The 26,947-nt window shown below is 36.4% G+C and overlaps 1 protein-coding gene across 1 annotated transcript in view; it reads right to left on the bottom strand.

Annotated features, from left to right (window-relative positions):
• The window catches only part of LOC128559331 (helicase POLQ-like), a 54,808-nt gene that overhangs the window by 8,168 nt on the left and 19,693 nt on the right, over window positions 1–26,947 (bottom strand). Inside the window, exons 4-15 of the mRNA XM_053550648.1 lie at window positions 23,455–25,041; window positions 22,699–22,917; window positions 16,765–16,840; window positions 15,008–15,105; window positions 11,618–11,725; window positions 10,629–10,783; window positions 9,461–9,700; window positions 8,913–9,054; window positions 8,014–8,118; window positions 7,590–7,812; window positions 6,964–7,121; window positions 834–932 (exon numbers count right to left, since the gene is read on the bottom strand). Of these exons, the coding sequence (XP_053406623.1) occupies window positions 834–932; window positions 6,964–7,121; window positions 7,590–7,812; window positions 8,014–8,118; window positions 8,913–9,054; window positions 9,461–9,700; window positions 10,629–10,783; window positions 11,618–11,725; window positions 15,008–15,105; window positions 16,765–16,840; window positions 22,699–22,917; window positions 23,455–25,041 (3,210 nt within the window). The remainder of the gene's footprint in view (window positions 1–833; window positions 933–6,963; window positions 7,122–7,589; window positions 7,813–8,013; window positions 8,119–8,912; window positions 9,055–9,460; window positions 9,701–10,628; window positions 10,784–11,617; window positions 11,726–15,007; window positions 15,106–16,764; window positions 16,841–22,698; window positions 22,918–23,454; window positions 25,042–26,947) is intronic.

The raw sequence follows: 26,947 nt of genomic DNA, 5'->3' as shown, positions 1-26,947 counted from the left end.
TATAATAGGGTTATTATAACAGTGCCTCAATCTGGGATGCTATATTTAGTTTGAGTGGATTTTGCAAGTTCTAATCTCACAATGTGCGCAAGCAACAGTGTGATCCGAACTTTCAAAATCAACGAGAACTGAACAGAAAATTCATGATCTAGCTACTTTCATAATGACCCTTTTATTACTTACCTCCGTTTTTATGTTATCGAACAAAACCCTCAATGTTTATTGTAGTTAAAATAGTACTGAGAGCAGTTTTTATATGGACTTTTCATAGAACTGTGTCAGGTCTAGCATATTAAATGAAAGTAGTCTGGCAACATACAATACAAAAGGTACAATATGGATTTTTTTCTGCCTGTTCATATTTACTTATGAAATACAGGTCATATTTTTGACAGAATTTATATAGGTATATAATGAAATGTATTATTCAACGTGAGAAATGTAAAAAGAACCACTCTTTTTTCTTTGTTGGGGCATTGGGGGAATCTAAGAAACAATATAACACACACGAGTTTGGCCTTTTACCTCCCAAGTGTGACCTTGGACTTCAGTTGTGTGCTCGTCATGTAGAAGTGATGAAGTCAACAACAGAAGCAAGTTTTTAATAATCTTCCTATGGTTTAGACAATATGGAGCAGAGACAAAGTTAAGCTACCAGATCTTTGATCTTTATGTATAATGATGACCTTTGACCTAATGATCTGGGCTGTGTGCTCTGCATGTCATTTTGAACAAAATTTTCGCTTTAAGTGTTTTTTACATTAATAAATATGATTTTTTTTCTACCTGTTTTACTACGGTTACATTTTCTTTTAAATCAGGGACGTTTTTACCTGTCTAGATTTCTGCTGAGATGCTTTCCTAGCTATGTATGACTCTGGTACACCTATCAGGCTGGCTACCTTCAGTTCTGAACTGTTCAAATGGCTCATCTGAAAATCAAACTTCCTCATTACTTTTATACCATGGACTGTACAAAACCAAACAAGTATGAAACTTTATACCATATCTACATGAAATATCTACTCACAGTTCCCTCTATTACACCAAACAAATATATGTTACAATTGAACAGTTTTACAGTTCTTACTATTTTAAATTTTCTATGTGAAAAGGGGATATAATTCTGTATTGAATTTCACACAATTTTGGTGCCAAAGATATGGAACTTGTGTCCTATGATGAGGAAGAACTATTTTAAGCTTGAATCAAATTCATTAGGTAATAACAGAAGTATTACGTGAATGTTCACAAAACTCAACCTGAAATTCTATGTAAAACATGAAATACTGGTGCCAGACTTATGACCTTTGTATATTATGATGTGGAACAATTAAGTCTGAATTAAACCTTTTATGAAATAATAGTGATTGAATGCAAAATTTGAAATTCTAAGTAGACAGCAAGGATAATTCAAGAAATATTTGTGCAAGAGTTATGGCCCTTGCATGGTATGATGTAAGAGCCAATAAAGAATAATTTTCTGAAGGTTGAAACAAATTCATAGTGGATTACCAGAAATAAAGTGAAAGTGAATCAAAACTGAAACAAAGGTGTGAATGCTGATACAAGTACTAAGGATAGCTCTCCTTATACAGACAAGTTTAAAATGAACATAAACTAGTAGGTGTGTTTGGAATGCACCATACAGAGATGGTTTTACTTCTTCCATTCTGTAAGTCAAACATTCAATAATTACTATATGGTGTAGCTTAAACAGGTCAGCAACTACTTTGCACTGCCTATTCTGATTACACCGACAAATGACTTTTTCACAACATCTATGTATCTGACACTAACACAAACAACATCAAACTTACAACAGAATTTCCAGCACTCATTACATTTTCACATGATCACACTGTCTGTTGTAGTAAAAATTTCAAACTAATAGGAAAGGATTACATTTCTAGACTACCTGAACTGATTACATTTTCACACTTGGAACACTGATTTCATTTACATGCTGCCTATACTGAAAATACTTTAATACTAGCTAGACTAATTTCATTTAAACACTGCCTATATTGGTTACATTTTCACTATTTATATTCATAACACTTTCATACTAGCTGCACTGATAACATTTACATATTGCCTATATTGATTATACTTTCATACTAGCTGCACTGATTACATTTACACACTGCCTATATCAATAACACTTTCATACTAGCTGTACTGATTATATCTACACACTGCCTATATTGATTACACTTTCATACTAGCTGCACTGATTATATTTACACACTGACTATATTGATAACACTTTCATACTAGCTGGACTTACTGTGAAATCATTTAAATTCGCGGGCAATGAAATTTCGCGCAAATGTGAAAAATGACTGTTTTGCCCGGGCTTTAATTCGTGCATTTTCAATTTTAGGAATGAAAAAAAAACAAAAAAAAACTAGAAAATGCTTTTGTAAAAAAGCGCATGTCTCCCCCAATGCAAAGTCCTATAGGCAAGAAGTCAATAGGGGTCAGGAGCGAAAGTCAAAGAGGCACTGATGGTTGGCTGCAATAGGGATCATCTACTTGGCATGTCCAGTCATCCCGCTAAATTTCAACACTCGTGGCCTAGTGGTTCTCAAGTCACTGTTCAGGCTCCTGTGACCTTGACCTTTGATCAAGTGACCTCAAAATAAATAGGGGTCATCTACTCTGCATGTCCAATCATCAACATTCAACATTGTAGGTCAAGTGGTTCTCAAGTTATTTCCAAAAAAATGATTTTATATGAACAGGCCACTGTGACCTTGACCTTTAACAGACTGACCCCAAAATCAATAGGGGTCATCTACTCTGCATGTTCAATCATCCTATGAAGTTTCAACATTCTGGGTCAAGTGGTTCTCAAGTTATTGATCAGAACTGGTTATCAATGTTCAGGCCCCTGTGACCTTGACCTTAAACGGAGTGGCCCCAAAATCAATAGGGGTCATTTACTCTGCATGAACAATCATCCTATGAAGTTTCAACATTCTGAGTTGAGAGGTTCTCAAGTTATTGATTGGAAATGGTTTTCCATGTTCAGGCCCCTGTGGCCTTGACCTTTAACAGAGTGACCCTAAAATCGTTAGGGTTCATCTACTCTGCATGACCAATCATCCTACAAAGTTTCATCATTCTGGGTCAAGTGGTTCTCAAGTTACTGACCGGAAATGGTTTTCAATGTTCGGGCCCCTGTGACCTTGACCTTTCACAGAGTGACCCCAAAATCGTTAGGGGTCATCTACTCTTTATGACCAATCATCCTATTAAGTTTCAACATTCTGGGTCAAGTGGTTCTCAAGTTATTGACCGGAAATGGTTTTCAATGTTCAGGCCCCTGTGACCTTGACCTTTAATGGAGTGACCCCAAAATTGATAGGGGTCATCTACTTTCCATGTACAATCATCCTATGAAGTTTCAACATTCTGGGTCAAGTGGTTCTCTAGTTATTGATCAGAAATGGTTTTCAATGTTCAGGCCCCTGTGACCTTGACCTTTGACGAAGTGATCCCATAATCAATAAGGGTCATCTACTCTTTATGACCAATCATCCTATCAAGTTTCAACATTCTGGGTAAGGTGGTTCTCTAGTTATTGATTGGAAATGGTTTTCAATGTTCAGGCCACTGTGACCTTAACCTTTGATGGAGTGACCCTAAAATCAATAGGGGTCATCTACTCCTCATGACTAATCATCCTATGAAGTTTCAACAATTCTGGGTCAAGTGGTTCTCTAGTTATCAATTGAAAATGGTTTTCAATGTTCTGGCCCCTGTGACCTTGACCTTTGACGGAGTGACCCCAAAAACAATAGGGGTCATCTACTCTTCATGACCAATCATCCTATGAAGTTTCAACATTCTGGGTCAAGTGGTTCTCTAGTTATTGATCGGAAATGATTTTCAATGTTCAGGTCCCTGTGACCTTGACCTTTGATGGAGTGACCCCAAAAACAATAGGGGTCGTCTACTCCAGCAGCCCTACAACCCTATGAAGTTTGAAGGTTCTAGGTCAAATGGTTCTCCAGTTATTGCTCGGAAATGAAGTGTGACGTACGGACGGACAGGGCAAAAACAATATGTCTCCTGAGGGAGACATAATAAAAGCGCGGTCTTAAATTCGCGCATTGGTCCTAGTGCAAAATACGCGAAAATTCTTCCTACGCGAATAAAAACAATTTCACAGTATTACATTTTCACACTGCCTATATTGATTACACTTTCATACTAGCTGGACTGATTACATTTACACACTGCCTATAATGATAACACTTACATACTAGCTGGACTTATTACATTTACACACTGCCTATATTGATTACATTTTCATACTAGCTGGGCTGATTACATTTTGACACTTCTATACTGATTACACTTTCATACTAGCTGCACTAGTTACATTTTCACACTGCCTATATTAATTACACTTTCCCACTAGCTGGAGTGATTACATATTCACATTATCTGACATTTTCACATTATACACTGCCTAAACTAATTTCTTTTTCACACTACATGCAATTATTAACAATTTCATACTGCCTATACTGTTTACAGAATATATTTTAACACTACCTTCAGTGTGTACATGTTCAAACACACCAGCACTAATTGCATTTTAGTAATTGTACCAAAGAGCTATAAAAATAAATAGACTGGCAACTTGAAAGGCATATAGAGCAAATCTCGCAAACCTCCTGTGACAAAAAAACGGGATCTCGTTTACCGGAAGTGGCGTTTTCTCCACGTGCCATTTTGTATGCAAAAGCAATTATTCATCGGTAAAATAATTATCACTGTATGACCACGCTTCTTTCGATGGCAAAAAAAAATGTGTACTTCGTGTCTTAAGACCATTTCAAATTAAACTAATTTTGTTTTAGAAGCTAACGTGTATTTTTAATCCCCCGCCATGACGGAGGGATTATAGGAATGGTCTGCATCCGTCCTTCCGTCCGTCCGTAACAAAATCGTGTCCGGTCCATATCTCCTAAACCCCTCGAAGGATTTTCATGAAACTTGGGTCAAATGATCACCTCATCAAGACAATGTGCAGAACCCATGAGTCAACCTTGTCGGTTCAAGGTCAAGGTCACAACTCGAGGTCAAAGGTTTGAGCCTGCCATTTCGTGTCCGCTCTATATCTCCTAAACCCCTTGAAGGAATTTTATAAAACATGGGTCAAATGATCACCTCATCAAGACGATGTGCAGAACCCATGAGTCAGCCATGCCGACTCAAGGTCAAGGTCACAACTCAAGGTCAAAGGTTTGAGCCTTCCATTTTGTGTCCGCTCTATATCTCTTAAACCCCTTGAAGGAATTTTATAAAACTTGGGTCAAATGATCACCTCATCAAGACGATGTGCAAAGCCCATGAGTCAGTCATGCCAGCTCAAGGTCAAGGTCACAACTTAGGGTCAAAGGTTTCAACCTTCCATTTTGTGTCCGCTCTATATCTCCTAAACCCCTTGAAGGATTTTCATCAAACTTGGGTCAAACGATCACCTCATCAAGGCGATGTGCAGACCTTATGAGTCAGCCATGTCGGCTCAAGGTCAAGGTCACAACTGAAGGTCAAAGGTTTGAGCCTTTCATTTCGTGTCCGCTCTATATCTCCTAAACCCCTTGAAGGAATTTTATAAAACTTGGGTCAAATGATTACCTCATCAGAACGATGTGCAGAAATTATGAGTCAGCCATGCCAGCTCAAGGTCAGGGTCACAACTCAAGGTCAAAGGTTTGAGCCTTCCACTTTGTGTCCGCTCTATATCTCTTAAACCCCTTGAAGGAATTTTATAAAACTTGGGTCAAATGATCACCTCATCAAGACGATGTGCAGAACCCATGAGTCAGTCATGCCGGCTCAAGGTCAAGGTCACAACCTAGGGTCAAAGGTTTCAACCTTCCATTTTGTGTCCGCTCTATATCTCCTAAACCTCTTGAAGGATTTTCATCAAACTTGGGTCAAACAATCACCTCATCAAGGCGATGTGCAGACCTTATGAGTCAGCCATGCCGGCTCAAGGTCAAGGTCACAACTGAAGGTCATAGGTTTGAGCCTTCCATTTCGTGTCCGCTCTATATCTCCTAAACCCCTTGAAGGAATTTTATAAAACTTGGGTCAAATGATTACCTCATCAGAACGATGTGCAGAAATTATGAGTCAGCCATGCCAGCTCAAGGTCACAACTAAGGGTTGAAGGTTTGAGCGTTCCATTTGGTGTCCACTCTGTATCTCGTTAAACCCTTGAAGGATTTTCATCAAACTTAGGTCAAATGATCACCTCATCAACAACTCATGAGTCAGCCATGTCAACTCAAGGTCAAGGTCACAACTGAAGGTCAAAGGTTTCAGCTCTGTATCTCCTAAACCCCTTGAAGGATTTTCATGAAACTTTGGTCAAATGATCACCTCATCAAGACGTTGTGCAGAATTCATGAGTCAGCCATGTTAGTTCAAGGTCAAGGTCACAGCTAAAATCAAAGGTTTTACCCTTTCACTATCCATAGCAGTGGCGGGGGATTTAGCTGTCTTTCAGACTGCCTTGTAAACGTAGTTTTAAAGGTACAAATTGTAACTCTATGCTCGCCCATGTTTGTTTTTAGTAAGGTAATGCCGAATCACGCTCTGACACGAGCTCACGCGAGATTACAGCGAGTTGCCATTCTGTTTATTTTATACTTCTTTATTGTACTGATTACATTTTCACACTACCTTCACAGATCAAATTTTCAAAATACATGCTATTTACTGATTTCCTTTTTCAAAGTGCTAAATGTCAAAAATATATGAAAGTAACATTGGTACAGAATATTCTTACAACGTTTTGCTGAAATCATACCAGTAGTTTATATGGAGCAGTACAAACAAATGTTTCCTACAGACTGGCAGGCACACTAGCAGATGAAAAGAAAAGACAAAATCAATATATCTCCCTACAAGAGTTATCTAAAAGACTTTGCCTACCTGATTGAAATAGATAAACCAGGATGGTGTTATATCCTTGACAACATCATATGGTGTGACTAGATACAGTAGGTGTAGGTGATTAGAGATTACCAGAGGTTCCTCAGCCTTCTTCAAATCCTTGTATAACATCTCCGCATAGTCTGGATCTATAGGACCTAAAATAGACCAAATGTTGTTTTTTTCTGATTTCCCAAACAAAATCTATGTATTTCAGAAAATCTAGCATCTGTTTAATTTATCAATTATTCAACTCAGCAAAGTGGAGTAGTAACTTTATGTTTCAAAGAAACATTCCCATTTTTTGTCAAAGAAGTTGTTTCAGAGAAAAATATATTTTCATTTTATTTTTATCAAATTTTTGTCACATATCCAACCGCTTCACAATTTTAGACATTTTACAGCAATGTCAAAATTACAGAGGAGACCCTAGTTCTGACTTGGGTTATGCAACTATGCTAAGAGACAAGCCAGTCTCACAATATGGTCATTACATTTGTCAATTTGAAAACTGTGCTAAGAAACAGCTAATCAAAATCAAGATGTTTACAAAACTAAGTTCTGTAAGCCCTGGACCTAGGACTAATCCTGGACCCAAAGAACTGAAAACATTTTCTAAAACTTACCTTTAAATGTAGCTTTCCCTATCCTAGTCACCTCTAGACTGTGACATAAGTTTTGCTCTGGATCCTCAGACTGTGATTTGATCTGGAGAACCAGTCCACTGTCTACTAGTCTCTGTAGAGAATCACGACACACAGATGTTACATCAGTACCCAGCACAGACTGTTGGCAATGTGCCAAAGATCTACTCACAAACTTGAAAACATCTTCAGTTGTTGTTGTTATCTGTAATACAAAATGTGTTGTTTTTTCCTTCATTTAATATTTCATTCAGCAAGCTCTATCTAATATTCCTGTATTGCTACTATCTCTTACTGGGTATTTTTATACGAGGATGAAGAATGTTAATTTATTCATACTGATTACTACATGTGTGCCAGGGCTTAAGTACAAGTTTTGAAATTGCAACTTCTAATATTTAATTACCTTGAGACCAATGGTAGACAGAAGAAGGGTCCTAATACCTTTCCCTTCATTATATAGCAAACTACTGTGACAACTCTCTACTGGTCCAGCTAACAAATCCCGCACCTGAAAAAGTTACATCAATGCTAATTTTTTCTTTAAAACACATGCTTACTTACAAGTATTTATGTATTTGTGGTAACATAAGGGACTGACAAAAATCTGTACACATACTGAATTTGACCTCTATTTTGTGTTTGTGAGGGGTGGGGGGGTGGGGGAGTGGACAGCTGCATGGCCTCAGTTTGAAAGATACATGAAAACTGTAAAATACCTGCATTATACAATTTTAACAAATGCCTAGTACAACATCTGCAGAACACCACAAAGAATAAGGAAATATGTTTGTTGTATACAGGCTGCATAACTGCTTCATTTGCCTGCATATCTAGTAAAATTTTCAGTATATACCTCATTTTAAACATCAGGATAGTGCAACTTCAGCCAATCTACGTTTTATGTATAGAAAACAACTCATCTTGGACTTTAAGTCTTATACTGACCACTCTGCCAGCAGAATCAACAATAACTATCTGTAAGAGATCTGTAAGAGATAAATATCCTCGAGCAGGATCACTTGTCAGAGGAAATAAATTTTTCACGACGTATAATATCGAGTCCATGTGCACAGGACTCTTGCCATGTCTCAAATGACACTAGAATAATGTATCATGAATACTGCCTGATGTTCATGTGTATGCAATAACTTAGTTTCATTAGAATATTTTAAGAATATTTTTAAAAGTGTTAAAAAGTAGAATGGGTCACAAGACCAACTAACTTTGAACTGTCTGTTAAATAACCTGCTTAAACTTCATTTGTAGGGGTTTAATAGCTTAGTCGAGTTTACATCATCATACCTTCTCCCTGTCTGAAGCCTTGCAGATAAGAATGGATTCTCCAGAAGTATCTATACCAGCTCTACCAGCCCGACCAACCATCTGTTTGTACTGACTCCGTGAGATAAAGTATTGACCCACATATGGGCTTCTCAGTATCACTCTAAATAAAACATCAAGGTAACAATTAAAATATGTGCTTCTGTGATGATTTGCAACAACAAATTGCATAGTCACTCATAATAGTGCACAGTTAATCTTTAGCCTGCTGGCAGTATACGATTCTGCCTTTACAAACAGTGCAGACCAAGATCCATGCAGGCTGCTCATGGTCTGCTCTGTTCGCTGTTCAGTCAGTAAATTTTCAGTGAACATCTCTTTGAATAATAAATGGTACTGCCCAAATTAAATCTTTATAAGTTTAGAAAAGCATCTAAATTATAAGAGCACATTATTTTATACATTTCATAGTCTGCTTTTCAGGTAAGATAGGAATTTACTGGCTTGATAAAAATTTGACTGTCAAAATGGTCTATGGTCAAAGAAGTTATCCAGTCAAGTGGGATTACCTTTTAGCTGGCAGGTTGACCCCTGCTGCTAATGTAGAAGTACATGCTAGAAGACAAAGAATTCCTTCACTATATGCCTCTTCTATAAGTTTACGTTCATCAACTGTCAGTCCACTGTGATGGTATGCTACACCAAAGTGTATTGTGTACTGTAATACTGGACATATTTTCCCCTCAGAATCATTGTTTAACTCCTTCAATAATGCCCTCCTTTCTTTTTTCTTAACCTCGGATAATTCTCTGAAATAAGTAAAAGAACACATGGCTGAAACTGAAGTTTACAACGCTTTCACTAAATTCTTCAGCAGGGTTCAAAATCATGTTTGTTACACTACGGTTCAAGACTTGTTTCTCAACAGTATATCAGTTTTGTTATGGCAGTCAATTAACTAGACCAGTACTCCACGATTCTGCTCCAGCACCAACACTCAGCAGTTAGTTAACCGGACCACTGTTCCAGGATTCTGTACCAGTATTGACATATCATTTGCAAACTAATGACAATTTCCCAACACATATTCCAGACATATGTATTGTCTTTTGTCAAATTCTCATAGAGAGGATTGTACCTTGCTTCTGAATCAAACTTGCCCCTTCTAGATTCCTTGTCTGGTGGGATACAATAGGGTTATTATAACAGTAGCTTGATCTGGGATGCAGTATTCGGCTCGAGTGGATTTTGCCAGATCGGATCTCACGAGGCGCGCAAGCGCCGAGTGCGATCCGACCTTGCAAAATCCACGAGAGCTGAATACAAAGTCCAAGATCTAGCTACTGTTATAATGACCCTTTTATTATATACCGTTACCATTTTGATTCTTGTTTTGTTCTTGAACGAAATCTTCAATGTTTATCGATATTAAATAGAACTTAGTGAAGTTTTTATGTGCGCTAATTATAGTAATGTGTCGGATCATGCATATTAATGAAAATAGTCCGGCAGCATACAATACGGAAGGTACAATACGGAATTTAAAAGGTACAATACGGAATTTTTGTCTCTCTGTTCATATTTAATTGTGAAATACAAGCCGTTTTTTTACAGAATTTATATAGGTGTATAATAAAGAGCAATATGCAACAGAACATTATAATTAACCTTAACTGTTACATATTTAGGACATGAAATGTTTGCCAGTTTTGTCACTTATCAAAATCCTACCTTTACCTTTTATATTTAGCCATAAGTTTACTCAACATGAGAGCCACATTTTCACAGTTTTTCTTGGTAGGACAAAAGACAAGACAAGAGTTATCTGGTATAACCTCCAATGCCAGGCCCAACACATGATCAGGATCCGTTTTTGTCATCTCTGGGGGATACTGAAATAACATTTACATGTTAAGATTGGAGTTTATGATTATAGCAGAATAAAAAGAAGATTAACTTGAATTTACAAACTTTTATCAAGCTCCAAGATGTGAATATATATCAGCTGTGATGTGTCCCTACTTAACTTCTGCATATCTGTGGTAAGCAGTTAGGAAAACAAATCTTTTGCTTTTGCTTTGAACATAGAAATATTTGCTAAAAAAACATCCTCTTCAGATTGATGTTGAACATGGGAACAGAATACATTTTAACGAAAGGACTACCATTAGAATAAAGTGACCTCTGCCACAACAAACTTTTTACTAGAATTCTGATAATCAGTTTTCAATCTTTTGAGTTTATTTGTCAGCTACTGGTATAGGTTTTGTGTACCTTTCAAAGAAATATTACTTAATATAAAAGAAACCCGTTCTATGCCCATTTGTTTTATTCAAATGTTTATTACCATCTTCACATGATAAACTTTTAACTCAAACTACCATGCAATTCCTGTCATAGACTGACTTTCTAACTTGAACAGTGCTGGAAGACCAAAGACGACCCTTCAGACAGACTTTCCGTAAAGCAGCTAAAGTAGCTCTCTCATATGACAACCAGAGCAGGACTAAGACTTACTGAAGAGGCAAGTAACTTGAAGTCAACAACCTTTACCACTCAACCAGGGAGGTCATTATATGTGATGGAAGGGATCAATCTTCCTCAAGGGAAGGTAATCACTCTCACGAGTTTGAGCATTGATGTATTTTCTTTTTCTCCATGTTACTCAAAAGGAAATACAGCTTTCTGTGATAAAAAACAATATAACAGCAGAACAGCTGACCAACCTGAAAGCACACTATTCTATCATGTATGAACTGATCGTCTGGACATTTGGCTTTCTGGTCTACTCTGTATATACTTTCTGTTAGTTTCACATGTTCTGTCAGTGTCACCTGGAATAGAGAATCAGAAAACAGAGAAATTAATTGATCTTACATCCAGAGTGTCAAAATCAATCTTTGATACTTTTTCATGATTTTCAGTTTTATTTATGACTGTTTTCCTCAGAACAGTCTCAATTTTGCAAATACTCAGTTGTTCACTTTGAAAATACAAACCTAAAGCTTCACAAATATAACTGTGATATCTGCTATACAGTTAAACTTGCAGCAAGCAGGGCCCTCTCTACATTTTGGGGGATTGGGGCCAGGGCCCTTGGAGGGGGGAATTTCGCGTCGTTTTCAAGGGAGTGGGGAATTCATTCTGGAGATATGACATCTGATCATAACCCCTTAAATTAATGTCAATTGAGTATTACAGATATTAAACTAATGTGAATATATCTGAAGTATTGTACAGAACATAATCTATTAAAAACAGGCAACTTTTATTTTCTTTTATTAAATCAGTTATGTGATATCCAATCGAGGTTCACATGTCGTCATTATCGGTAGCACTAGCAGTAACCACGGACATTGTCTCAGCAGCAGCCGGAGCAGGGCTTCCCTTCATCGTATCTACCTGATTGTGCATGTCTGGCCCTGATGAAACAGCGGTGGCCGTGACAGTATTTTTTTTTTTTTTTAAAGCATGCTGCTTAAAAAGCAAATCTTTTTTTTTTGCGCATTTCGCCTCTGTTGCATCCGTGATCTTTTTACGGTATGATGTGCATTATGCGACATTTTTTTTTCAAAGGGAAGTAACTTTGCATACACGCATCCAGGGAACTGAAAAACGCGCGTATTATACGGATCAGTAAAACCAGGGGTTCCACTAGACCTGGAAACCCAAGAGTCCCGGGACCCTTGGGTCCAAATTTTGAAGGGTCCTTTTTCAAAATACAAGAGTCCTGCCCCAACACATCGATACAATTGACTGTATTTTCTTATGAAGTAATACTACGTAATTAATAGCTACTACAACCAAGAACATGTTACAGCATAATAACATAATAATAATTTCTGTTTCAGGTCATATAATCTCATATTGTAATAAATTTTTATCAAAATTCATTTTAATTTGATGAGGTTTTTCTTCAACATTTTTGTTTGTTAGCAGAAAATTGCTAAAACACTGTAAAAATGTATCCAAAAACATACTACCGGATACTGGTACACTTTTGGAATGTCGTCGGAAATGTTGTTTTTGCCAGTTAACTTGGTCCACTAAGGTAAACCAGAGATAGTTCCTCAAATAATGATGCTACTTTTCATTAAAAATTGCATTGAAAGTCAAGTTTTTTTAGTGAATTTTGGAAAAATTGCATATGTCATCGGGTGTAATTAGAATCGTGAACGGACATTCTAAACTTATTTTTACTTTCCAAATTCAGTTAAATTTGTGGATTTTCTCGTTGATATTAAGGTACAATCATTAAACAATGATCTAATTTAAAGTTTGCATGAAGAAATCTTGCATGACCCTTTTCACATGCTCGGTAATCAGCTGGTCGCTTAATTACGATAATTTAATAATTGGCGCCTTTTTTTCTCAATACGGGTACCGCTTTATCAATTAATGTTAACACTTCAATGATTCTCATTACCTATGTTCACTCGCCGTGACGTAACTTGCTGATAAAGAAAAATCAGCGTGGCATGTCCACAGGATAAAGGGCGGGAATTTAGCAGAAGATCAAAGGCAGGAGGGCATGACCGCGAGTGTTTATTTTGAATACACATGTTTATCCTGGACATAGTTTTACTGTAGGAAATGACTGATAAGAGGAAGGAGTAAAAACTTATCAGGCTCATTAAGTTACGAGACGCTCCTAAGACTATCGGGTATCGATTTTTTTCTTGATTTTTTTTTCTTTCGAGGGGGAATTTTTCTATACTTGGGGGGAAAAACACATACTATTTCGAGGGGGGAAATAATTTCGGCCCCAAAAATCGGCAAACGAGGGCCCTGACTGGCTATGCAAAGCAAGTGGCTGCTTAATACAGGTGACTATTGTGGCAGGTTCAACTGTATGTCATTCATCACACAAAATCACCAATATCTATATTACAAATTGTTTTCCCTGAGGCTTACAGCTAAGTTTCAAATTTATCAGCCTCCAAAAGCAATGACAAGAACTATCTATGCATTGATCCAACTTCTCCGTAGCAAAGTTTTAATGCTGTTCAAATTAAGTATCATCTGAAAGAACTTCAAGGGTGGTAAAAGTACTGTTTTGAAATTTATAAACAAACAAGAGCTGTCACTCGACTATTCTCAGTGCTTGATAGTATAATATAAGCTATGAGTAAAACTTTAACATTATAATAAGCATATTCTAAGTCGAATAGGGGCCATAATTCATTCAAAATGCTTGATAGAGTTGCCTCCTCCTTTTTACAGACCGGGGTCATGATGGTAAACAAATATGCAAAATATGAAAGCAATATCTAAATGGACTTTGAAAATATTTGGGGTGGTATGCAAACTTTAACATTTATTTTAAGTCAAAAAGGGGCCATAATTCAGTCAAAATGCTTGATAGAGTTGCCTCCTCTTTTTAAAGACTAAGGTCATGATGGTAAACAAGTATGCAAAATATGAAAGCAATATCTCAATGGACTTTAAAAATATTTGGGGTGGTACGCAAACTTTAACATTTATTCTAAGTAGAAAATGGGCCATAAGTCAGTCAAAATGCTTGATAGAGTTGCCTCCTCCTTTTTTACAGACTGGGGTCATGATGGTAAACAAGTATGCAAAATATGAAAGCAATATCTCAATGGACTTTGAAAATATTTGGGGTGGTACGCAAACTTTAACATTTGTGTGACCCTCACGCTGATGCCGGGGCGAGTAGGACAGCTTCCCTATTCTTCGAGTAGTCGAGCTAAAAATGATTTGGGTGGAGTAATTTCCATTGTAAATAAAAGACATTTTGGAAACCAGAAAGTATCAAAGTTTCAGTTCCAACTTTGTGAATGGATTGTAAAAAGATATTTTATCATAAGACATTTGTTAAACTTTGAAATTGTAATTTTTCCAGACCTTTACACAAGTAAAACACTTTTTTGACCATATAACTGACAATCAAATTAAAAAAAAAATCCTACTACCAGTCCCTTGAAGACCTTAGAATAATTTGTGTTTATGTCTGGTTTTTGCAAATACAAAGCCAAAATTCATACAAAAAGCTGTCATATGGATTAGCTGGATCAAACAGCGGTCATTTCCTTATATATTCATCAAAGAGTTATAAAAAATTATAAATAAATGCTTAGACAGCTGATACATACCGGTCTGAAGTCATTACAGTAGACCTCTGCATTCAAGAACTTCTGAAGGTCTTCAATATTGTTCAATGTAGCACTCATTCCTATCACCTGAGCTGCACCTGTATTAATTAAAAAAAAGTTCACAGTACAAAGGTTATAAGACCACTTTCTGGAGAGCCAAACGATATACCTGCTATATATTTCTATTTCTATAAAACATAGTTCATTTTGCACTAATGGGTGAGATGGATGTCGAAACTTTTCATTACTTAACATGAACAGACTCAATCAAACCAAGTCTGTTATCATTGTATTCGGTTACATTCTATGATTCCAAAAGATCTTCTTAAAACAATACATATATTCATGTTGAACCAGGGATTCCACCTTCTCCCAGCGTATGCAGCTGTTAAAAAACCATTTTACAAATTGTTATATATATTTTATAGAAACTTTTTGTATCTTGCTGATCCGATAGCCTGTTATAACAAATATCTTTTGGTTGTATTTTTGTTAAATGTATTTTTCATGCTTATGTATGTAACATTGTTAAGTGCGTTGGTGCTATTTTTCACGCTGAGGTCACGTCAGTTCAGCTATTTATATATTACCCTGACAAAGCCTTTCGGCGGAACATCACTATATCAAAATTGTAGTAGTTTTTCCTGTTTGGTGGTATTTTTCTACTATAAAGGATCTTCTTTGTTACAAATTTATACATTTGTGTTTCCTATTCAAATGTGATCACTAGCACAGGTTTTGCTGAACTGTCTCTACATCAGTCTGTGCAATAAACATCCATATACTTGTATGTTCATTTTACTTTTTCAGTCAGATAATGACAGTGTCTTCTAGCATAATGCCAAACTTTGTGAAGCTGCCTCACTGGTATACTAAGACACAGACACCTGGCACGATACCCTATCAAGTCACATTATACTGTCACTGGGTTGAACAGTCCTATTTTAGAATTTTCCTTCTTTATGCTTAGCACAAAGCAAAGTTACCAGTACCATTTTTAGAATTTTTTTTAAAGAATTCTGCAAGGGATCAAAATCCTGACCTCCCACATGCAAGACTGACACACTACCACTGAGCCACCCCAGTTGTCAGTACATATAGCTGAGATGTTTCATACATCCAAAACATAAATCATATAGCTGAGATATACAGTCGACACTGTATTAAGAGACCACCCAAGGGACTGCTAAGAAGTGGTCTCTTAATGGAATGGTCTCTTAATGAATTTCAGTCAGATGAAATGAACAGTTATTTTTAACTGTTAACGTAACTGTATCTATTATGAATATACATGTATGGTTTAAAAATCTGTTTTAACATCGTGAACACTTTTCCAAGTCCACAGACCGTGAAAATTATGCTTAGACTGTCAGTTCGACTGATACAGAGGTTAATTGCATTCAGTCACATGCAAAACGTACTCGCTAATTACACAGATGAAGAAATGCCCGGTAGAATTTTGGTACCCGGTCGCTTAATAGATACTTTTGTCGAATATTTTACCTGTCGGGACTACATTAATGTGGTCGCTAGTCGTTTAATAAAAAAGTCGTTTAATGGAATAAATTTATGTACTGAAAACGTTCGGGAGGGATTTTGACCGGTCATTTAATATAAATAAAAGTCGCTTGATAGAGGTGGTCGCAAGTACGATGTCGACTGTAAGTCATATAACCGATATTTAAATCATATAAGTAAGATACGAATTTATAATTTTAAGCTTACGTTTATGAATTCATTATATATAAAGAACTTACTTGCAGAATGGAGTATCTTCATTAGTGTAGATTCCAGTGTTGAACCACGGCTACCACCTTCTCCCAGCATATGTAGCTGTTAAAAAACATTTTACTGATTGTTAGAAGCTAATGAAACAATAGGTTCATGATGACCCTATATTGCTCACCTGATAAACTTGGGAGTCATCAAAATAAACATTCTGACAAGTTTCATGAAGATATGGTCATAATGTGGCCTCTAGAGTGGTAACAAGCTTTTCCTCTGATTTGAGGTGGTGACCTAGTTTTTGACCCCACATGACCCAGTTTCAATCTTGGCCTAGGAATCATCAAGATGAACATTCTGATTAAGTTTCATGAAGATATGGTCAAAAACAATTTCATCAAGGGCAAGCGCGTAGGTAGAACCATGGACCTTTCATAAGCTAGCCGGATCGCTTCCTCAGATGAAGAATTCAACTCCCAAGTGAGGCTCGAACCCACATTAATAAGGGGCCAGTAATTTGAAGTCAGCCACCTTAACCACTTAACTACATGTAAAATCAACCAATTTAGTTAATTTAAGAAAAAGGTTGATCAAACCAACAAAGTAAATATCTGCAATTCAGTACTTGTAAAAAGTCATTATTTTAAAAACAACGGGGATGAGGCTTGCTAAAAAGGTGCACCAAAAATACTGACAAAACAAATTACCCACAAAAAACCCACAATCAGATTATCCTTTCACTGTCTCACAAAAGTTTATCAAAGAAGGCCTTTTTTTGGTAGCTTATACTGAATGTTGTTAGCTTTTGGTAGGTGGGAATTTCCTTTCTGCCTGTTCTTTCCCAAAGTAAAAAACTGGATCAAAGAAAACGGGGAAAATTTTTTAACCTGTAAATAAAACGCTTTTCCCATTACTAATAAAGTAAACTGGCTTGGTACAAAGTGGTATTCCAAAAATCACTGACAAAAAGGGGCTTTTCATTTGGAGTTTGAGTTCAGGGAAATGTGATCAGCAAAGTTTTGTTTTTTTTTGAAAGCACTTTTTCACGGGGCCTCTAGGTAAATAAAGTAAAGTTTTATGTTATATAGTGTTTGATTTAAGCAACAAAAATGACAGTAACTTTTGACTAAGAGACCTAGTTTCATAAGAACGCAACTAGAGTGTGTTTTTGGACCGGGCCCCCCCATCTCCCCTTTTTTTACAGGGTTTAATGACCGGGTTAAAAAAATTTTTAAAAGATGTTTGCAACAAAAACTTTTAAAAACCCTTATGTTATTTTTTCACTTATTTGGGCCCAAAACTTGGCCTAGCTTAGTAAATCCTAAAGAGAACACTCATAGGCTATAAAAAAATCTTAAGTTTTTTGACTTGGGAAAAAGTTTTTTTTTAAATGTTACTTGTTTCCCAAATTTTTTTTTTTTTTTTTTTTTTTGAGCAAGTTGGAAAAAAAGTTGGTCTTGTGTAGTGAAAATGACTGTGGAAAAAATTTTTTTTGGGAGCCGCCAGAAAAAACTTTAAAAATGAAAATTTTTTTTCCTAGGTCAGGGGCCTAACTCTACAATACTAAATGAATCCGGACGAAAAAACCCCGGGTGCAAAACTGTACAGCTGCCCCAACTTTCCCGAAAAATTTTGGGAACTCTGGTCAAAACTTTTGGAGGGCACGACACAACCTAAAGACCAATTTTTACAAAGTCGGGGGCCAAAAACCCTTCTGACTGATAAATCAGGGGCAAAACCCCAGGTGACAACTTCACATGCTAAACCAACTTCCGAAAAGTTTGGTGACTCTACGTCAAATATTTCGGAAAAGGCCGACACAACATTCTCGGGGGAAGGAGGGACGACGGACGGACAAGAGCAAATCTATATCCCCCATCACTCATGGGGACCAAAAAAATTGACACGTTAGTTTAAAATGATTTTAAAGTCGTTTTTTTATATAAAAAAGGGTTTTTTTTTTTTGTGTTCAAACCACGAAAGTGTGTCAAGCAGAAATCTTTTTGAAAAAACACTATGACCATTTGGCCCCAGATCATGACACAGTCTATAAAAAAAATGTTTTTTTTAATTTTTTTTATTTACGGTTGGCCCCTAATGGGTCGGTAGAGAAAACAAAGAGTCTTGGGGCCTTCGCTGTCAATCCCCAATGTCGCCTTTGCGAAAAATTTTAAATTGGCGCAAAATTTTTTGGGCGAATTGGCGAAATGAGTCGATATTATTTTTTGGGGTCGTTCTGTTTTTTTTTCGTAAGGTTAAACAAACAAAAATTGGGTTTCCCTACATGTTTTTCCCAGGGTGGTTATAAAATAAAATCAAAAACAGTCTGGGGGTTTATTTGTCTTTGCTATTGATGTTTCGTCTTGTTGGTGACACTTTGAGAAGTAATTTGGGAATATGTGTGAAATGTAATGTGTGTGTGTGTGTGTGTGTTCGGGTTTAAACGTTTTTTCACAATTTTTCGGGCAATAAGCGGTGTTCTTTTGGGGTGAGCACAATGCCCAACTTTTAGTGCCTCCTGGAATATCACGAGTAGACCGTGGGATGATCCCCCCCAGTCACTTAACTGACACGGGGAAAAAAGTCCTTCCTATCCCCTTAAGTGAGCGCCAAGCGGGAAGCTTTGTACCATTTTTTTCGCTTTGGTATGACACAGGGGGACGAACCCACGACCCCCCCGCATCGGGGCGCTTACCACTAGGCATCCAGGGAGTTGTGAACTAAAATTAACGGTTTTAAAAAACATCCCCAATTTTCCCCCCAAAATTCCAATTCAACAAATTTTAATTTCCCAAAAAAAAAACTAATAAAAACAAATTAATAAAATCTCATACCTTTAAAAACACAAAACTTTTTAAATTTTTCCATTTTTTCTCACCAAAAAATCCCCAAAATATTTTTAAAAAAATTAAAATATCCAAAAATCCAAAATCAATTATAAATTTACCCTTACTAACATCCTAATTTTAAAAAAAAAAACTTCCATTCATCCCTCCCCAACCAAGTTTTTTAAACTGAAATTCCCCGCCGCATTTATATTTTAAATGATTTAACAAAAAACTAACAGGTATCCAATTTTTTAATTTTAAAAACTTACAAATTAATCACTTCATCTTTCAGTGATATAAAAAGAAATAAAAGTTTATAGCCCATTAATTGAACCCCCAAAATTTCCTTTCTTCCCCCGGCCCGAAAGTTTTAGCCACTTTTTAGAAAAAAATTTCCAATTGAAGCGAATTGCTGACATTGGCCACTTTTGATAAAAAATCTTGCAGCCACTTTCAAAATCTGTTGGCAGCTTTGTTTGTGCTTTGGCTACATTGGCGAATGGCAGTTTGGGCCTTTTCTCCAAAAAAGGGCTCCTGCAAAATTTTACACGAATTATCAAAAAACAAATTCCCAAAATCGAAGAAAAAATTCCCCTTCTCCTGTATCCTCAAAATTTACACAGAATTTAAAGAACAAAATTTCCCCAATATCGAAGAAAAAATTTTTCACCTTTCCCGTACAAGGACCAAATGGAAGAAAAGAGCAAAGAACTTTCTTCGGACGTATTTCCTGTAGAATGAGGGTTTCGGCACCAGTGTTTTACCTCACTTGTCGGGAGGAATATTCAATTCTTCCTCTCAGAATCGCAGGGACTTAAACTTCATCTTGCCCAAACTAAAGAAAGACATTTGTAAATTAATATTTGTTCCAACTTTAGTTAAATTTCTCTTTCTTTTTGCTTTTACTGTATTTATCTTTAGAAAATTTTTACTTAAAATTCATGAAATTATTTGACTTGTTTGGTTTTTAAGTCAAAGCAACCAAGGACTTTTTGATTGAGAAGGGGAACTTCAGGTGCCCCCCTGAACATTAATGCTGAGCAGGAAACCCTGCAGAAACCCAACCCTTTTGCAAGCAGGGGGCTCAAGCCCAGATTGGATGGGCAGTGGGGAATTCAGCAATTTTAACCACTCAGCCACAAAGGCATCCTAAAACTTAGTAACTTATATCAATGTAACATTAAAGCTGCATTTCACTGACAGTTAACTTACTGTCAGTAAAAAAACAAGAGGACCATGATGGTCCTGAATCGCTCACCTGTTCCCATATGACCCAGTTTTGAGTATGACGTCGTTTTTTCTATTATTTGATATAGTGACCTAGTTTTGAGCTCATGTGACCCAGTTTTGAATCTGATCTAGAAAATCATCAAGATAAAAATTCTGACCAATTTTCATGAAGATCCATTGAAAAAAAAAGGCCTCTACAGAGGTCACAAGGTTTTTCTATTAAATTTTACCTATTGACCTAGTTTTCAAAGGTACGGACCCTGTTTTGAACTTGACCTAGATTCATCAAGGTGAACATTCTTACTAATTTTCATGAGACTCATGAAAAATATGGCCTCTAGAGAGGTCACAAGGTTTTTCTATTTTATACCTACTGCCTAGTTTTTGACCGCATGTGACCCAGTTTCAAATTGACCTAATACCATCAAGGTGAACATTCAGACCAATTTTCATGAAGATCTATTGAAAAAAAATGGCCTCTAGAGAGGTCAAAAGATTTTTCTAATTTTAGACCTACTGACCTAAGTTTTTGACCCCAGCTGACCAAGTTTCAAACTTGACCTATATATCACAAGATGAACAGTCAGACCAACTTCATACATATCCCCTGGAAAAATATGGCCTCTAGAGAGGTCACAAGGTTTTTTCATTATTTGACCTACTGACCTACTTTTTGAAGGCACGTGACCCAGTTTCGAATTGACCTAGATATCATCAGGATGAACATTCTGACCAAATTTTTTTGAAGATCTATTCAAAAGTATGGCCTCTAAAGAGGTCACAAGGTTTTCTATTTTTAGACCTACTGAAACCCAGTTTTTTGACCGCACGTGACCCAGTTTCAAACTTGACCTAGATATCATCAAGGTGAACATTCAGACCAACTTTCATACAGATCCCATGAAAAAATTGGCCTTTAGAGAGGTCACAAGGTTTTCTATTATTGACCTACGACCTAGTTTTGATGGCACGTGACCTAGATTCGAACTTGACCTAGATATCATGAAGGAACATCTGACCAATTTTCATGAAGATCTTGTAAAATATATAAGCCTCTAGAGAGTCACAAGTTTTCTATTTTTAGATCTACTGCCTAGTTTTCACCACACGTAAAACCCCGTTTCGAACCTGACCTAATATCATCAGGTGAACATTCTGACCAATTTTTATAAAGACCCCATGAAAAATTTGACCTCTAAGTGGTCACAAAGTTTTTCTATTTTTTGACCTACGACCTAGTTTTTAAAAGGCACGTAACCCAGTTTCAAACTTGACCTAGATATCATCAAGGTGAACATTCGACCAATTTTCATGAAGATCTTGAGAAATATATGGCCTCTAGAGAGGTCACAAGGTTTTTCTATTTTAGACCTACTGACCTAGTTTTTGACCGCACGTGACCCAGTTTGATCTTGACCTAGATATCATCAAGGTAAACATTCTGACCAATTTCATAAAGATCCCTGAAAAATGTGACCTCTAGAGTGGTCACAAGCAAAAGTTTACGCACGGACGCACGGACGGACAGACGACGGACGCTGCGCGATCACAAAAGCTCACCTTGTCACTTTGTGACAGGTGAGCTAAAAAGAAGAAAACTTTATCAAATTGTTGTTATTTCTGTGACAGCAACTTATCGTTTAGTAGTACAATACCATTGCTAAATTCAGATGATGCACACAAATGTATTTTTTCAGTTGGAAACTACATGTATACCAAGGTAACTATTGCAAAAATAGTTTTTGTCTTTTATTGACTTCCTTGGTGCCAAGAACTTGAAACTTAGAAAATGTCCTCCAAAAATTCATATGAAAATCTCAAGCATTCCAAAAATTACATCTGTTACTAAATTTTACTGCAACATTCTGAGCAATAAAACTTTTTACAAATGTAATGTTTTATGTATACACAAAATATTGTAAACAACTCACCATAAAGAGTCTTTATTCCTCTATAATTTTCAAACAGATGTTTCACTTTTGTTGGGAGTCCATAGAAGGGCCCAATATCACTGTCTGACATTTCTTTTGTTATTTCAGCTTCTAAATGAACTCGTTCTAGAACCTGCTCTCGTAACTGTTCCATTAGAACACCCGGACCTTGAGGTGTCCTGCGACCTGCATTCTCCTACAAGTGAAAATAGATGTAACACAAACAACTTAATTACATCTTTCTCTGCAACTAATCTACCTCTGGATTCTATCTGATAAATTCAGAGATGTTACAGAATACAATGTCACAGGTACAAAACTTCATGGGAGAATATGAACTTTTGGTAATTGAAAAATATTCTTAATTTAAGATACGCATGTAAATTTAATTTTTACAAGAACATTGAAGTATTTTCACCTTTACATTAACGAGAAAAGCATTTTTAAGTCTGACTCTTTTAACTATCTAATTTTTTCTACCAGTAACAATATATATGATGTCAAGATCTTGACTGTGACTTTTACACCATGATGGAACTGAAAAGTTTGCTTAAAACAAATGGAAGATATTGCATCTGATATTCTCTCTGAAATATGTTTCAGTTTTAAACTGAAACCATTTTAAAGAAGACGATTTTTCTATGGTGCAGAAACTACCACATTTATAGTGTACATTTTGTATATTTTTTTTTTTTAAAAGAATCAGAGATGGGCAAACAAAATCATTATATACCTTCAATCTTTTCTTTATTCTATCTTGCAGGGAGCCAGCTCCTCCTGGTGTTGTAGGTAAGTTGGGAACCAGTCCTACTGTAGACTGTGGCCTTAGTTCAGACTGTATCTCTGACTTATTTTTATCACCATAAGACAGAGACTGTTCCTGTACTAGATTGGTCACAGAAACTTTCTGCTTCTTCTCATTAACAATACCAGAAATCTTGGTCGACCCTAAGCAGACTTTCTTATTTTCTATTTCACTTTCCGGTTTAGAACAATTCTGAATACTGAGTTGATTTTGAATTCCATCCTTCGTTCTTGACTTGCGGAGATTTTGTGACTCTTGCATCATACATTCCAAGTCATCATCTAGAGACGGCCTTCTTGTCTGCGTAATTTGACTAGACTCAGAACAATTCAAACTCTGAGTATGACTGGTTATTCCAGTGTCTAATTCTTTGGATTTCACTTGATGATTTGTACTGCAAACATTATTTGAAGAGTTATCGTCACAAAAGCTGTCAGTAAACATATCACAGTCGGAAGTATTTGCTAATGTTTCCGTGTCTTTGTTTTGCGAATCTATAATAACACCAGTCATATCACATATACCTGTGCACGGAATCTGCGAGTCTTGTTGAAACTGTGAGGACAACACTCCAAGCTTCTCCCTGTCACCGATTTGTGACTGTTTACTGTAAGATGTTAGGGGTAACTGACTCTGGGAATCTTTATAGCTTTCATGTAGATATGCCTTATACTGGGTACCAGCCATTAGTTCACACTGAGTCTGTGTCGGTGTACACAAGTCCCTAGACTTTGTTTTGTATGGAGTGCACCTGTACTTAAACCCTTCATCATCCTTTAACTGTGTAGTATCCAGAACTGGTGCATATTCTTTAGACTGTGTCCCATCTGGAATACAAAACTGAGACTGGTTCTCAATTTGAGGCACATCCTGAGTATTTACCATAGAAACAGACAAGTCTGCTGTTTTAAAGTATGGAGTACGACGAAGCGTGCGATGTCCCTGGTCAAATTTCAACTGACTGTGTTCAACTTGGGTGTCACATGTTTTGTCTCTTAAATTACCATCTTTAGGTCCAACATCTGTCACTTTAAAAACAGACTGGTTTATTTTATCACAGGTGGAATTTACTGACACAGTCTGATCAAGCATTTGGGTATCATAACCAACAAATGAAAAACTGAATGAAGAATCATTCCTCCCTTGTGAAGACAAAACTTTGCTATCAATTAATATCTCTTTCCTTTCTACAGGCTGTGTAGGGCGGTAATTTCCAAACCTTTCAACAAAGTACTGACTCTGAGACTCACTAGTACTCGTCTGTAAACTTACAACTCCCTTCTCTCCTAAACATTCATTTTTACTGTCTTTAACTTCACAACCTTTATACACAGAAATATCACTTTCTTTACCACAACTTTTTGTGCTGTATTTATTTTTAGAACTTGGGGAGCCAGTAGCCTGAGACTGGGATAAAGCCTGTGATGTTAGTGTGTCAATATCAAGGTCTGCAAACAAAGCATCACTAGTGTTCAGGTTTTCTTTTTCTACAGACAGTCTCCGTGACCTCTTCGCCTGGAAGAAATTATAAGCAAATTAAACCCGAGGTGAACTTTTGAAGAGACCTATTTGCTTCAGTGGTGCGAGTTAAATCTGAAAACCTGTTCAGTCTAAATCATAATACATGAAATTATACACATGTGTAAGTCAACTAATCCTTCTTTTGAAAGTTTTTGCACAATCATCGACCTTTTGCAAAAGTTATCATTGAAAAGGGTCCATATTTCTGACAAAAATTGGTGGAAATTGAAAATATAATGCATTTTCTAATTGTGTACCTGTTTAAGAACAAGAGCTGTCTGATGACAGCGCGCTCGACTATACGAAGTATTGATTGAAGAATGGGGTCAAAATATATCCACGGATATTCAGACAAAAGAAATAAATAGATTAGACAAACAATGTTCCTGTATTACTTTGATTTCGGTAAGTCTTGCACTAAATGGCAATATATGAGCCAATTTCAAAGTCCAAAAAGGGCCATAATTCAGTCAAAATAGTTATGCACTTTTGCCTACAGATGGAAATCATAATGATAAACAAGTGTTCAAAGTTTAAAAGCCATATGTCAAATAGTTTTGACAAAACATGGACTTGTATGAAAACAGAACCAATTTCAAAGTCCAAAAAGGGACATAATTCAGCCAAAATAGATGACAGAGTTATGTTCTCTTTCCTACAGATAAAGACTATTATACTAAACAAGTGATAAAAGTTTCAAAGCCATATGTCAAACACTTTACAAAAAATATGAACTGGTACAAAAAACTTAACCAAGATTTCTAAGTCAAAAGGGGCCATAATTCAGCCAAAATCCTTGATGGAGTTATGTACTCTTGCCTATAACTGGACATGGTGATGGTTAACAGGTGTTGAAAGTTTCAAAGCTTTATCTCAAAAGACTTTGTCAAAATATGAACTGGTACAAAATATTAACCCAGACTTCTAAGTCAAAAAGGGCCATAATTCAGCCAAAATCCTTGATGAAGTGATGTGCTCTTGCCTATAACTGGACATGGTGATGGTAAACAAGTGTTGAAAGTTTCAAAGCTTTATCTCAAAAGACTTTGTCAAAATATGAACTGGTACGAAAAACTTAACCATGATTTCTAAGTCAAAAGGGGCCATAATTCAGCCAAAATCCTTGATGGAGTTATGTGCTCTTGCCTATAACTGGCCATGATGATGGTAAACAAGTGTTGAAAGATTCAAAGCTTTATCTCAAAAGACTTTGTCAAAATGTGGACTGGTACGAAAAACTTAACCCAAGGTGTGACGCCAACGCCGACGCCGACACCGACACCGACGCCGTGGTGAGTAGGATAGCTCACTTATTCTTCGAATAGTCGAGCTAAAAATTGACCAAAATAAACAAGTTTCTGCTGTTACATGCTGTATCTGTAGATTTTAATATGACATAGCCAGAAACAAAAAATCTAAGAATACATAGATATTTGTTTGTTTTGAGTGAATATGGTATATATCTCACTGAGAAGTGAGAAAATTTCAAATATTTTCACGAGCGCGTAGCGCGAGTGAAAATGTGAAAATTTTCTCACTTCGAGGTGAGATATATTCCATATTCACTCAAAACAAACAAATTTTCTTTTTATTTTATGCTCAATTATGTTGAGAAATGCATTTTGCAACTGTTTTAATCTCAGCGCGGGAAACAGACACGCGTAAACAGACATGACGTCAGACGTGCTGTGACGTTATAAAGACGCATGCAGCATCAAGTTCCATTTTGTTTTATATTTTGCTGCATAACGGTATGGAATTCCCTTTAAGTAAAATAATTTGAATCGAGAAATATATTATAAAGAACAAAGTGCGACTATAATTTTCATCCTGTTTTAAGCAAATAATTTAAAATTCATACACAATGTATGAAGGGGCGGAGCTCATATCTCTCACAGTG

Source organism: Mercenaria mercenaria, chromosome 9 (assembly GCF_021730395.1).
Source record: "Mercenaria mercenaria strain notata chromosome 9, MADL_Memer_1, whole genome shotgun sequence".
NCBI lineage: Eukaryota > Metazoa > Mollusca > Bivalvia > Venerida > Veneridae > Mercenaria > Mercenaria mercenaria.
The sequence above is the reverse complement of the archived record's forward strand: the minus strand, read 5'-3'. Positions and strand labels throughout refer to the sequence as shown.